General features: G+C 40.7%; 1 protein-coding gene and 3 gene segments (V, D, J or C); 2 read left to right on the top strand and 2 right to left on the bottom strand.

The window, feature by feature from the left end:
• Positions 1 to 573: 573 nt before the first annotated feature.
• On the top strand, positions 574 to 3,625 carry LOC115566064 (uncharacterized). The gene is made up of 5 exons (XM_030391809.1): positions 574 to 628; positions 743 to 1,020; positions 2,767 to 2,864; positions 2,946 to 3,040; positions 3,149 to 3,625. Exons 1-5 carry the CDS (start codon positions 586 to 588, stop codon positions 3,457 to 3,459), a joined length of 825 nt encoding a protein of 274 aa, XP_030247669.1. The 5' UTR covers positions 574 to 585; the 3' UTR covers positions 3,460 to 3,625.
• Positions 3,626 to 4,005: 380 nt separating this feature from the next.
• The window catches only part of LOC115566363 (Ig kappa chain V region Mem5-like), a 57,545-nt gene continuing 48,288 nt past the window's right edge, over positions 4,006 to 13,262 (bottom strand). The window contains 2 exon segments of the V gene segment in view: positions 4,006 to 4,598; positions 5,433 to 5,466. Of these exon segments, the coding sequence occupies positions 4,276 to 4,598; positions 5,433 to 5,466 (357 nt within the window).
• LOC115566370 (Ig kappa chain V region 3547-like) lies at positions 9,526 to 10,226 on the top strand. The segment is given in 2 exon segments: positions 9,526 to 9,645; positions 9,753 to 10,226. Coding segments are annotated over 2 exon segments (357 nt in total).
• LOC115566371 (Ig kappa chain C region, B allele-like) lies at positions 10,504 to 12,925 on the bottom strand. The segment is given in 2 exon segments: positions 10,504 to 11,090; positions 11,973 to 12,925. A coding segment is annotated over 1 exon segment (312 nt).

The following is a 13,262-nucleotide window of genomic DNA, read 5'->3' as shown; positions in this document are numbered from 1 at the left end:
GACATATAAAACAACCTCAAAGAGATACAAAAACAATGACAGAGATGCAAAATCGCTACAAAATGTTGCAAAATGGCCACAAAGAGATGCCAAACAACTTCAAATAGACGAAATGAGATTCAAAACAACCACAAAGAGATGAAAAACAAGCAGAAACGGACCACAATTAGACAAAATGACCCCCAAGGGATCCTAAACAACTGCAGAGAGATGAGAAACAAGGGGGATGCAAAAAGACTTTAAAAATACAGCGATGCAAAATGACTGCACATTTAGGCATATCAACCACAAAATTACAGAACAATTACAAAAAACTACAACTACAAATAGTCTTTCCTTGAGAAAGTACAAGTCTGTGCCCACAGAGGCTCATCATCTCATTATCCATCCATGACGTGACATTTTCCTGTTCTGACACAAGAGAGCAGCATTTGTCTTAACGAAACGCAGTCAACTCTCACAGGAATAAGACATTATAATTTGAATCCTCCCACATCAGATGTCTTTAAAGGCACCATCTCTTGTGCAGAGGACACCACAATTTTATTATTTTCTCACACACAAACACACACATCCATATTGAAGATGTCACTGGTTTTCCTGCTGATGCTGGCAGCCCACATTCAGGGTGAGATCCTGCTCTGATCGTTTGGATAATTGCACTGGCCTTTCTATGACTGATGCAGAGTTATAGTTGCATGTTTACATTGGAAATGTCACTCATTTTTCGCAGGATCAACAGCGAATCCAACTGTGATTCAGTCTCCTGCGACAAAGTCTGTCGGTGTGGGAGAGACGGTCTCTCTGAGCTGCACAGCCAGTACAGGAGTGGACGACGATCTCAGTTGGTACCTGCAGAAACCCGGACAGCCTCCCAAACTGCTGTTTTACAAAATAAGCAGCCGTCAGTCTGGTACACCAGGTCATTTCAGCAGCAGCGGTTCTGAACCTGTGTTCACTCTAACAGTCAGTGGAGTTCAAGCAGACGATGCAGGAGATTACTACTGCATGGGAGCATATGTAGGGCTCCGCACACAGTGATGTAGAGTCGTACAAAAACCTCCCTCAAATTAGCTGCAGCTGGGACCTTTTGCAAGAGATTCTGATACGCACCACTGCTCACCTGAACATTAGCAGTCACCCAAAGCACAACCACAATTTACAGGAACTTATGGTATCTCATCGTCACTCAAAGGAGAACTGAAACCTAGATTTTCATGTCCCTCACAGTCAGTCAGTTCCCTTTTCAGTTTTAAAAGAGACATAAATATCTTCTGCATTCATCTAAGCTGCCATTTTCATCTTAATGTGCATGACTGGGTGCTTGATTGATCATCGATGTGTGCAGGATGCAGCGGTCAGGTGACTGTGACTCAGCCATGACATCTGCCATGACATCTGCTCCAGGATCCACTGTCACTCTCACCTGTAGAACCAGCCAACCTGTTAATGTGAATTGTAATGGCATTAAATGTCTGCACTGGTATCAACAGAAATCTGGACAGCCTCCAAAGCTCATAATAAGATCTATAAACACACGTGAATCAGGAACACCAGCTCGGTTTAGTGGCAGTGGTAGCAGCTCTGACTACACTTTGACCATCAGTGGAGTTCAGACTGAAGATGCAGCAGTTTATTACTGTCAGAGTCAACATTATATCAACAGTGCTCATGTGTTCACACAGTGATTTTTGGTCGTACAAAAACCTCCCTCAGTCAGACTGCAGAGACTCTGAGCTGTTACAGCAGGAAGCGACTGCAGATGCTGAAGAGGAAGAGACTCTGACACAGACCACTGAACACAGAGCTGACAGGAACCTCACCAAGCACACAATACTTTTTCACACTAATATACTTATATATTATATATCTTATATTATCATATATTTTTATTGCTTGTATTTCTTTGATATCTTTTTTCTCTCGTTTTGTTGCTGTTTTTTCTTTTCTTTTTTTCTCCTATCTTTGCCTGTTTTTTTTTTTCTTTCTCCACTCTTATTATTTTAAGTGTTGTGAATTAGCACTTGTGCTAAAACACTTAAACAATGCATATGGTTTGTCCAATGTAATTGCTATGTCCATCTCAAATAAACATTTAAAAAAAAAAACAAAAAAAAAACTGAACTTTAACACAAAACAAACAGGCGATATGTTGAGGCGCAGGTGAAGAGACAGGTGTAGAAGCTCAGGTGAGGAGAATGAGGTGAAGAACCAGGAGAACAGGAAAGGAGCTGATTTAGCTTTAGAGGAGTTGATGGTCACATTTACTTGTCTATAGGGACATGCCAGCTGTTTCACATGTTATCAGTCTTCAGGTAAGCTAAAACTCAATTAAGATAACCTTCCTCTTGCACTATCAGTTCCTGACTGAGGACAGGGCTCAGGCTTTCTCTTGTTTTATTTAAAGAATGATGATAATTTTCTGATACATCTTGACCTGGAGATACAAATGAAATTCAGTGTTTTTCTCACTATAAGCTGTGATAGTTGTGTCCCACTGCCAAAAGATTCACACAGGTCTATTTTACCTACATTAAATAGAATGCTATGCGATCACAAGTCTCAACAACAGGATTTAAGGAAATAGTGAATACACCCAAAATCAGTCAATAATCATGTCAGTTCACAGACTGAGGTCAGTGTTGATGAAGTGTGCCAGCAGGGGGAGATATAGACCTGTTAATGAGGACAAAGTCATGTGAGATCATGAAGATGTGAAATGCAGGATGTTTAAAATGAGGAGAAGAAATGTAAAACAGCTCAAAGTCTAAATTTTCCACATGGACTTTAAACTGTCACATGATCCTCAAGATGATGAGCTGTCACTCCACCTCACCTCCTCTGTTTCTGTTTCACATGAACAGGTGTGTGTTTGCCTTCTTAAATATATTTTGCATGATTTTAATGCATCACTGCTCCTCAGAGTTTAAGTTCTTATGTCACAGAGAGTCTGAACTGTTTCCATGCACTCACACTGAAAACTGCATCAGGATGATGTCGCCAATAACTCTGATTGTCATGTTGGGTTTTCTGAGTCAGGGTGAGAGATTTTGAAAACATCTGGTGGAAATTCAGTTTGTTCCATTCACTTGATTGTTATTCAATTTGCTTCTTTTTTATTCACAAGATTTGTCTTTTCTCATTTCAGAGTCTTCTGCAAACAATTTCCTGACTCAGGCTGACAAATCCAAGTCTGTTAGTCTTGGAGGGACTGTGACCATCAGCGCCACAGGGAGCTCAAATATTGGTAGCACTCTTGATTGGTTCCTTCAGAAACCTGGACAGGCTCCCAAACTCCTGATACGTTCTTCATCAACTCGCTTCTCTGGAACTCCGTCTCGATTCAGTGGCAGTAAATCTGGTTCTAGCTACACTCTGACCATCAGTGGGGTTCAGGCTGAAGATGCTGGAGATTACTACTGTATGGGTGACCACGGTGGTGGAGTGTTCACACAGTGATTCAGAGCCGTACAAAAACCTCCTTCAGTCTGACTGAAGTGAAAACGGCCTGCTGCAGGTGCAGAGGGTTGGTGAAGAGACTGTGATGAGGAGAACTGGTCCAGTGAACACAAGAGTCATCAAGCAGAACCACAATGAACCTAAATAAAACTGAAACAGACTCACAGACATTTCTCCACACTTAGTTCTAAACTTCAATCCGTTTCATAAAATTCAATATAATTAGTTGTAAACTGATGAAGACCAGTTTTTGTTGGACTTCAACCAATGATATCAAAAATGCTACAATGGTGTCTCTGTTAATAGCTCCACTAAACTGTCTAAAACAAAAAAGATCAAAAGCAGGAATGCCATTTTTATGTTATTACACTTTATATAATAACTAAAATGATTTCATGTTCAAAATGTGAGATTTTATATTCAGATGTAACGAAGGAGAACCATCTCCTGTTCTATCATGTATAATATAACACCAGTTATGATGCTGAGAAGATCAAGAAGAGATTTTTCATGAATATATGATAAAAGAAACACAAAGACACTGTCTCTTTATTACCCACAATTTTATTAAATGATGATTTCATGTTCAAAGTCTCACTCTGAGAAAAACTCATGATACTCAGCAGAAGTTGAAAAGTAAAGAAGATGAAGAAGAATATGCAGAAGATGAGTATTAGACAGCAACATGCAGACTGAAACACTGAGCAGAGAGCTGTGAAACCTGCAGAAACATGTGAACAGAGGAGATCTGGAGCTTCATCAAGATCTCTATGAAAGCAGCAGCATCATCTCCAGACAGGAAGTGTTGCTGAAGCTCTACTCTGAGCAGCGCTCAGGCTCCAGGCTTTGAGTGACGGGGCTCTGTCCATTCAGACTGGCCTCACAGCTCACTGAGCCCGCCTTCCTCCACTGGTCTGCAGAGAGGCTCAGGGTGCTGCTCCAGCTGTAGCGGCCGTCCGTCCCCAGGACCTCCGGGCTGTGTAACGCCCCTGAGGAGCTGCTGCTGCCCCCCACCTTCCAGCCCAGTTTCCAGGTGGAGGGGAAGCCCCCGCTGGACAGACACACCAGTGTGGCATCTCCCTGCTGCAGCCCCTCTCTGGAGGGGGGGAGGACGGTCAGGGTGGGCCGCACCACACCCACTGGAGGAGAGAGAGAGAGGGGGGAGGAGAGGGGGAGAGAAGACAAAGTCATGAGAGTGAAGGCTTGGTAATAAAGACACATGACAAACTGCTAATTTCTTATATTTGATCCAATCAAACAGAATAAGTTGTGCTGCTGCTGCTCTCATAAATCACTCAGTATCAGACCATCAGACACACGATTCAAGTGGAAATGCAACTAAAAAGCTTCACTGATGAAGATTATTGGCGACATCTTCACATGTGTTTCATAATGTGTGACAGTGAATAACTCGTCCCTGTGATGATTTTCTTCTGTTCAAACTGACAGAGCTGAAACACTCATGTGAACACAGTTCAAACCTTTGTCATCTGTCTCTTTCACTTCCTTTTGACCACATGTGATATGAATGAAGCGTGAACACAAAGATAAGCTGCATTTACTGATAAAATACTATTTGTGTTAAAGAGGAAGCAGATTTTAAAACTAAAAACTTTTTAAGTGTTAAACATTATTATATAAAAATATTGATGCTGTGCTTTTAGCATTTTCAGTTTTTCCGATTGAAACGTTAATTATGATTATTTTTAAGATGAAAACAATTCAAAGTAATGACAAAGAAGATTATCAAAAAACATCCGAGCAGTTTTATGTTCCTTAAAATTTCACTGAATACTGAACACATGTTGATTTCAGCAAACTTTTGTCTCAGACTGAGAGATCAGTCTCACTTCAGATAAAAATAAACATTTTCAACAACATACAGACATTAAACTTGATCAGAATCTTGTTCAATACTTAATAAAAGTTATATTTGCAATATGTTGTATAAAATAAAAATCTCTGGTATTTACAGTCAACGGTGAGTTTGGTTCCTCCACCAAAAGTCCACCACAGTGATACAAACTCATTAAGTGGCCGTACAAAAACCTCCTGCACTGTGAACAAGCATCTATCCACTGAAAACACTCTCTGCTTTTCATATTAACACAGAAATATCTATATTGGTTGAATCTACAAAGATTGTTCAATGTTATGGATTAAAAATATTGAATAAATAAGAACAATTTCATTCATTTTTCTTGACTTTTCTCCTCCTGACAGAGAAACAATCACAGTCTCCTTGAAACAAAGTCATTTCTTCACAGTTTATATCAGTTGATACATGGTTAAATTAACATGATGCTTTTAAATAATCATAAACTCTGATAACTAATATTAAACGGATATTCAATATATTATTTATCTCCAGTAAACCCTGTGAGTGAATGAATGGCAGACAAACAGACAAATCATACCAACCACAGTGGACACAAACACATCCTTAAATCCTCGACTGCACTTCTAATATAAATATGTTACTCTGTTCCATTAAGATCATAGATGGTGTAAATCCAAGCAGTGTTTCTCCTGATGTTGTGTCCCACGTTGCCTTCAGTGTGCTGAGAGCAGAGAAATCATTTCCATAGAGAGGAGGCTTTGCATGGTCAGCTGATCCTCCAGTGAACTGAGAAGGTTTATAGTCCTGTGAGTTCAACGCTGCAGGACTCAGATCTGTCAGTCAACACAGCAGAAAGCACAACCACCATGACTCTCATCACCATCCTCATCTGGACGCTGGCCTGCTGCTGTTTTACAGGTTGGTTCACTCAGCAACATTTCACACATGATGTGCTGCCTTTTCTCTCATTGATTTCTGCTGATAAATCAATGATTTGTTTTTGTGTGCAGGATGCAGCGGTCAGGTGACTGTGACTCAGCCTCCAGTAGTGACATCTGCTCCAGGATCCACTGTCACTCTCAACTGTACAACCAGCGAACCTGTTTACATCTGTGGTGGTGTAAATTTATGTCTGTTCTGGTATCAACAAAAAGCTGGACAGAGTCCAAAGCTCCAAATGAGACATTTAAACGTACATCATTCAGAAACACCAGCTCGGTTTAGTGGCAGTGGAAGCGAGAGAGACTTCACTTTGACCATCAACGGAGTTCAGAGTGAAGATGCAGCAGTTTATTACTGTAAGAGTGTACACTATATCAACAGTGCTGATGTGTTCACACAGTGATTTGTGGTCGTACAAAAACCTCCCTCAGTCAGACTGCAGAGACTCTGAGCTGTTACAGCAGGAAGCGACTGCAGCTGCTGAAGAGGAAGAGACTCTGACACAGACCACTGAACACAGAGCTGACAGGAACCTCACCAAGCATACAATACTTATTAATATAACTTTACTATATTTCATACTTTTTATACATCTTCATTTCACAAGAAAATAGCACTGTTATGATAACAAACATCCTACAATGTTCAATTTCACCTAACATTTTCAAGATACGAAATAAACAAAACAAAGTGTATCACATATAAATCCAAATAAAAAAAAACAGGTTACATAACTTTGAAATTATACAATCCAAATTTTTCAGAAGTGAACTTATTCACTTTCTTACTGACTGATATCACTCTGTTTTGAGTCCATTACCAGTTGGTTAGCTTTGCTTTACTTGAAAGTAGGGGGACGCAGGTTGCTTGGCTCCATCCAATTGTTAGAAATCCTCATTTACACTGAAGTTACCAAAAATATGAAACCCCCCCCCCCCCCCAAAACCTGGACACAACAGGCAGACAACTCCACTAACATTGAACTGAAATCTGAACATAAACACAAAACAAGCTGACAGTGTAATGAGGTGCAGGTGGAGAAGCTCAGGAGAGGAGAATGAGGTGAAGAAGCAGGAGAACAGGAAAGGAGCTGATTGGCTGGTGAAAACACTGGGAACAGGGCGGGGCTAACAAGGCTGAAGCAGGACAGGTGTGGAGGGAGAAGCAGGCTGGGGAGGAGCACAGGAACACAGGAGGGAAACAAAGTGCAGACAGACCACAAACATCCAGAAAACACAATAAAAGCAGACAGAAATGTCAGAACCACAACAGCTCTAGAGGAGTTGATGGTCACCAGTGGCGTGCACAGACATTTTTGGGGGCAGGTGCTCAGTGAGAAATAAGGGCACTTCATGACAGCTGCCTTATTATAGCAGAGTGAGATTTAAAAAATAAATAAACATTACAGGCACATGTTGAATGTAATTGCATATTTATTTATGTCAATATCTTAATAAAATTACTTGACCTTTGAACTGGTACAGTTTCACACTATAGTGCTGATCAGTCTATCACTATTAAATAATTTCCCAGTCTGGGATCATTAAAGTAATTCTATCTATCTATCTATCTATCTATTGTTTTATTTCTTTGGAATGAACGCACAGGTTTTAAGCAAGTTACAAGCTACAATGATAGATTAGTGTGCTCTTTTTCCCCTGTCAGAACAAAAGAAGTGTACAAAGTGTCATTTTGAAGTAAGGAGTGAAGAGTGAGCGTTACCACTCTCTAAAGAAGCATCCTCCTTGGTGCTGGTGGATGCTTTTATCCAGGAGAGCAGAGAGCTGCTCCCCTGGGCTGCCTGCTGTAGCTCCCTTTCTTTTTCCTCGTTATCCTCTCCTTTCTAGACATTCTGCTGCAATTGGTAAATAAAAAGAGACCAACAATATGAATAAGACTGTTTGGTTATATTTCAACAAGGCACAGGGCTACTTTTTCTGCAGGCAATTGGGAATTGCCTGTTTGTCATTTAGCGAATAAATCACTGCAAGTGTTAATTATGTAGCCTAATGTAAACCTACACAATAGCCTACTAAATATTCATCTTAATTAAGTATACTGATAGATTCACATGCTGTAGGATACCAATGACAAACTCTACCGGTGGTCATCATCACGTCATATCTATTATTGATTTTGGGTAGCGTCTAGCTTGTTAAGCAGGTGAGCAGTCAGCTAATTTATGCCCAGCTGTGTGGCGTTGAGACAGGCTACTTCACAACAGAGACAAATAAATGCAAGTTATAGCTTGGCAACTGAGGCTTAGGGGGCAAACAACACACTCGACTCGATTCATTTATGTGTTGGTGGGCAGGGGAGGAGGTGTGTGTGGGCTGCGGCTGTGCACTGTCTGCTGCTACAACGCACCTCCGTTTGTGTCTGCTCTGCGCGTTCACGTTGACAGAGGTGTGTGCGGGTGGGGTGGGGGTGGAGGGAATATTAATTGGGGCATTATTATCACAGGCTTTTAATCGACGAGCACTTATAGATGATCATGTCAGCATGGGCCACAAAAAAACAAAAAACAAAAAAAACTACTTTCAAAAGGGCACTTGCTTGGTCCAGAGGGCAAAGGGCAGGTGCTTTAGCACCACCTATTGTCTACCTGTGCACGCCACTGATGTTCACATTTACTTGTCTATAGGGACATGCCAGCTGTTTTACATGTTAACAGTCTCAGCTAAGCTAAAGCTCAATTAGGATAACTTTCCTCTTTCACTATCAGTTTCCTGACTGAGGACAGGACTCAGGATTTCTCTTGTTTTATTTAAAGAATGATGATATTTTTCTGATATATCTTGACCTTGAGATAGAAATGAAATTCAGTGTTTTTCTCACTATAAGCTGTGATAGTTGTGTCCCACTGCCAGAAAATTCACATAGCTCTATTTTACCTACATTAAATAGAATGCTATGCTATCACAAGTGTCAACAACAGGATTTAAGGAAACAGTGAATACATCCAAAATCAGTCAATAATCGTGTCAGTTCACAGTGAGGTCAGTGTTGATGAAGTGTGCCAGCAGGGGGTGATATAGACCTGTTAATGAGGACAAAGTCATGTGAGATCATAAAGATGTGAAATGCAGGATGTTTAAAATGAGGAGAAGAAATGTAAAACAGCTCAAAGTCTAAATTTTCCACATGGACTTTAAACTGTCACATGATCCTCAAGATGATGAGCTGTCACTCCACCTCACCTCCTCTGTTTCTGTTTCGCATGAACAGGTGTGTGTTTGCCTTCTTAAATATATTTTGCATGATTTTAATGCATCACTGCTCCTCAGAGTTTAAGTTCTTATGTCACAGAGAGTCTGAACTGTTTCCATGCACTCACACTGAAAACTGCATCAGGATGATGTCGCCAATAACTCTGATTGTCATGTTGGGTTTTCTGAGTCAGGGTGAGAGATTTTGAAAACATCTGGTGGAAATTCAGTTTGTTCCATTCACTTGATTTTTATTCAATTTGCTTCTTTTTATTCACAAGATTTGTCTTTTCTCATTTCAGAGTCTTCTGCAAACAATTTCCTGACTCAGGCTGACAAATCCAAGTCTGTTAGTCTTGGAGGGACTGTGACCATCAGCGCCACAGGAAGCTCAAATATTGGTGCTGATCTCAGTTGGTACCTTCAGAAACCTGGACAGGCTCCCAAACTCCTGATATACACTTCATCAGATCGCTTCTCTGGAACTCCGTCTCGATTCAGTGGCAGTAAATCTGGTTCTAGCTACACTCTGACCATCAGTGGTGTTCAGGCTGAAGATATAGGAAATTACTACTGTCTGGGTGACCATGGTGGAGCGTTCACACAGTGATTCAGAGCCGTACAAAAACCTCCTTCAGTTTGACTGAAGTGAGAACGGCCTGCTGCAGGTGCAGAGGGTTGGTGAAGAGACTGTGATGAGGAGAACTGGTCCAGTGAACACAAGAGTCATCAAGCAGAACCACAATGAACCTAAATAAAACTGAAACAGACTCACAGACACTCTTCAGTATACAGTTTTAAACTTCAGTGTCTCTTCACAATGGTGATGCTAAAAAGCAAAATCAGCCAAGCTAGATATAAAACAAAGAATATAAATGACCTCAAAATGTCTTATCTTATAACATTATTGTTTAATATGTATTAGAATATGTCATGTTGTATCTACATGATGAATCCAAAGTGTTTCATTCTCCACAGAGAGGAGTATCAGTTGAAGTTATAAACCAATTTATTTCTTATGACTCTTCAGAAGATAAAAGACCAAACACTTCATTTTAGTTATTGATCACTTCAAGCTTTATTAGCAGAAACATAAATCATCATCATGACAGTTATTAAGCACACTCACATCAAGCTGCTGAGCTACACACATCACTCTCTAAGTTGTTGCTGTCCAACACTTTACAGCAGTGTTGTTCTCTGTCACACAAAGCTTTAGTTTCCACTACAAACATTCAAACTCAGGTTGATCAGAGCAGCAGGTGTGTTACTCCTGCTCCCCCCACACACAGCTCCTGTCCTGGGCTTCAGCCGGCCCCTCTAGGCCTTACACTGGCTCCTGTGGAGGGACTGGGTCTGGCTGTGGTCATGATGGAGGACCTTGCAGGTGTACAGCTCTCCTTCCATCCAGCGCTCCCGGCTCAGGCTCATGGTGCTGCTGCTGCTGTAGCGTCCGCTCCTCTCCTCCTCCGAGCTGCTCAGGACCCCCTCTGTTACCTCCGTACCGTCCACCTCCCAGCGCACCGCGGCTCCCTGAGGAGAGTAGCCGGTCAGCAGGCAGGCCAGCGTGGCCGAGCCCCCGGAGAGCTGCTCAGAGGAGGGGGGGAGCAGAGAGATGGAGGGCCTGACCATGGGGCCAGCTGGAGGGGAGAGAGGAGACACACAAGGAGCAGATTAACTTCCAGTGCAGGACAGACAGCTGGACATGAGACACTGATGAGACATGACAGAGGTTAACACTGCTGTGGATGAGCTGTGTGCATGATACTGTGATCAGACAGAGGAGAGGAGGTGACACATGGAGGAAAGGAGAGTTTAACAAACACAACTAAATGATAAAAGTTGATGTAATTTTCACTTTTAAAACAATTCATCTTCTACTGTGACACTCAGCACGAATCAGTAAGAATGAAACGATAAAATGCAAAATTACTTTGGTGTAAATCTAATTATACATTTTACTGAAATCTTGATATCTGCATTATATCGTTCGACAAAAGATCATTCAACCCTTCAAAATGTAACATCTGTCTTCAGTTAAAGACTTTGTCATCTGTCTGTTTCACTTCCTGTTCACGACTTTAAACTAACGAGCTGTGAACACAAACTACATCTTTACTGGATGTTCATAAAAAGACTCACCTATTTATATAGAAATGCTACGGCATCAATGTTAGATTTTGTATTGAACAATTGTTGAATTTTAGAAAAAAAATTTTAGAAAGTTGCTGAGAAATGTTACAACCAAAATTTACCAAAAAAACTGATGTTTTTTGAAAAAATAAGAGAAGAAAAGTCCAGGTATTTGTCAAATGTTATAACACATTATCTATAATGCTGAAAGAATATTAATTTCAGCAAAATACAATTCCTAACTGAGTTATCAGACCAGCTCAATTTATATAAAAATATATCCACAACATGTAAATCATACAGAATAAATTCTTGTTTATCAAATTCTGACACAAAACTTTATCTTATATTTTTAATGTTGCAGAAATAATAAAATCTCTGGTACTTACAGTTAATGATGAGTTTGGTTCCTCCACCAAAAGTCCACCACAGTGATACAAACTCATTAAGTGGCCGTACAAAAACCTCCTGCACTGTGAACAAGCATCTATCCACTGAAAACACTCTCTGATTTTCATAATAACACAGAAATATTTATATTGGTTGAATCTACAAAGATTGTCCAATGTTTTGGATTGAAAATATTAAATAAATAAGAATAATTTTATTCATTTTTCTTGACTTTTCTCCTCCTGACAGAGAAACAATCACAGTCTCCTTGAAACAAAGTCATTTCTTCACAGTTTATATCAGTTGATACATGGTTAAATTAACATGATGCTTTTAAATAATCATAATTTACTGATAACTCATATTAAACAGATATTAAATATATTATTCATCTACATTAAACCATGTGAGTGAATGAAAGGCAGACAAACAGACATATCATACCAACCACAGTGGACACAAACTCATCCTTAAATCCTCGACTGCACTTCTAACATAAATATGTTCCTCTGTTCATTAAGATCATAGATGGTGTAAATCCAAGCAGTGTTTCTCCTGATGTTGTGCCCCACGTTGCCTTCAGTGTGCTGAGAGCAGAGAAATCATTTCCATAGAGAGGAGGCTTTGCATGGTCAGCTGATCCTCCAGTGAACTGAGAAGGTTTATAGTCCTGTGAGTTCAACACTGCAGGACTCACATCTGTCAGTCACCACAGCAGAATGCACAACCACCATGACTCTCATCACCATCCTCATCTGGACGCTGGCCTGCTGCTGTTTTACAGGTTGGTTCACTCAGCAACATTTCACACATGATGTGCTGCCTTTTCTCTCATTGATTTCTGCTGATAAATCAATTATTTGTTTTTGTGTGCAGGATGCAGCGGTCAGGTGACTGTGACTCAGCCTCCAGTAGTGACATTTACTCCAGGATCCACCGTCACTCTCACCTGCAAGACAAACCCAAACGTCCTTATAAACAAAGTAGTAATGAACGTCTGTCCTGGTATCAACAGAATTCTGGACAGACTCCAAAGCTCCTAATATATTATGCGAGCACACGTCAATCAGGAACACCAGCTCGGTTTAGTGGCAGTGGAACCAACCTCGACTTCACTTTGACCATCAGTGGAGTTCAGACTGGCGATGCAGCAGTTTATTACTGTTTGAATGAACCCACTACAACCAGCGTTGATATGTTCACACAGTGATTTGCTGTCATACAAAAACCTCCCTCAGTCAGACTGCAGAGACTCTGGGCTCTTACAGCAGGGAGCGACTGCAGCTGCT

Source organism: Sparus aurata, chromosome 16 (genome assembly GCF_900880675.1).
Source record: "Sparus aurata chromosome 16, fSpaAur1.1, whole genome shotgun sequence".
Classification (NCBI taxonomy): domain Eukaryota; kingdom Metazoa; phylum Chordata; class Actinopteri; order Spariformes; family Sparidae; genus Sparus; species Sparus aurata.
The sequence above is the reverse complement of the archived record's forward strand: the minus strand, read 5'-3'. Positions and strand labels throughout refer to the sequence as shown.

Excerpts from the sequence above, each read along its gene's own strand:
- LOC115566064 (XM_030391809.1), top strand. The coding sequence starts at position 586 with ATGTCACTGGTTTTCCTGCTGATGCTGGCAGCCCACATTCAGG. Across the intron at positions 629-742 it reads GCTGGCAGCCCACATTCAGG|CGAATCCAACTGTGATTCAG; the intron begins GTGAGATCCTGC and ends CAGGATCAACAG. Across the intron at positions 3,041-3,148 it reads GTTGGGTTTTCTGAGTCAGG|AGTCTTCTGCAAACAATTTC; the intron begins GTGAGAGATTTT and ends TTCTCATTTCAG.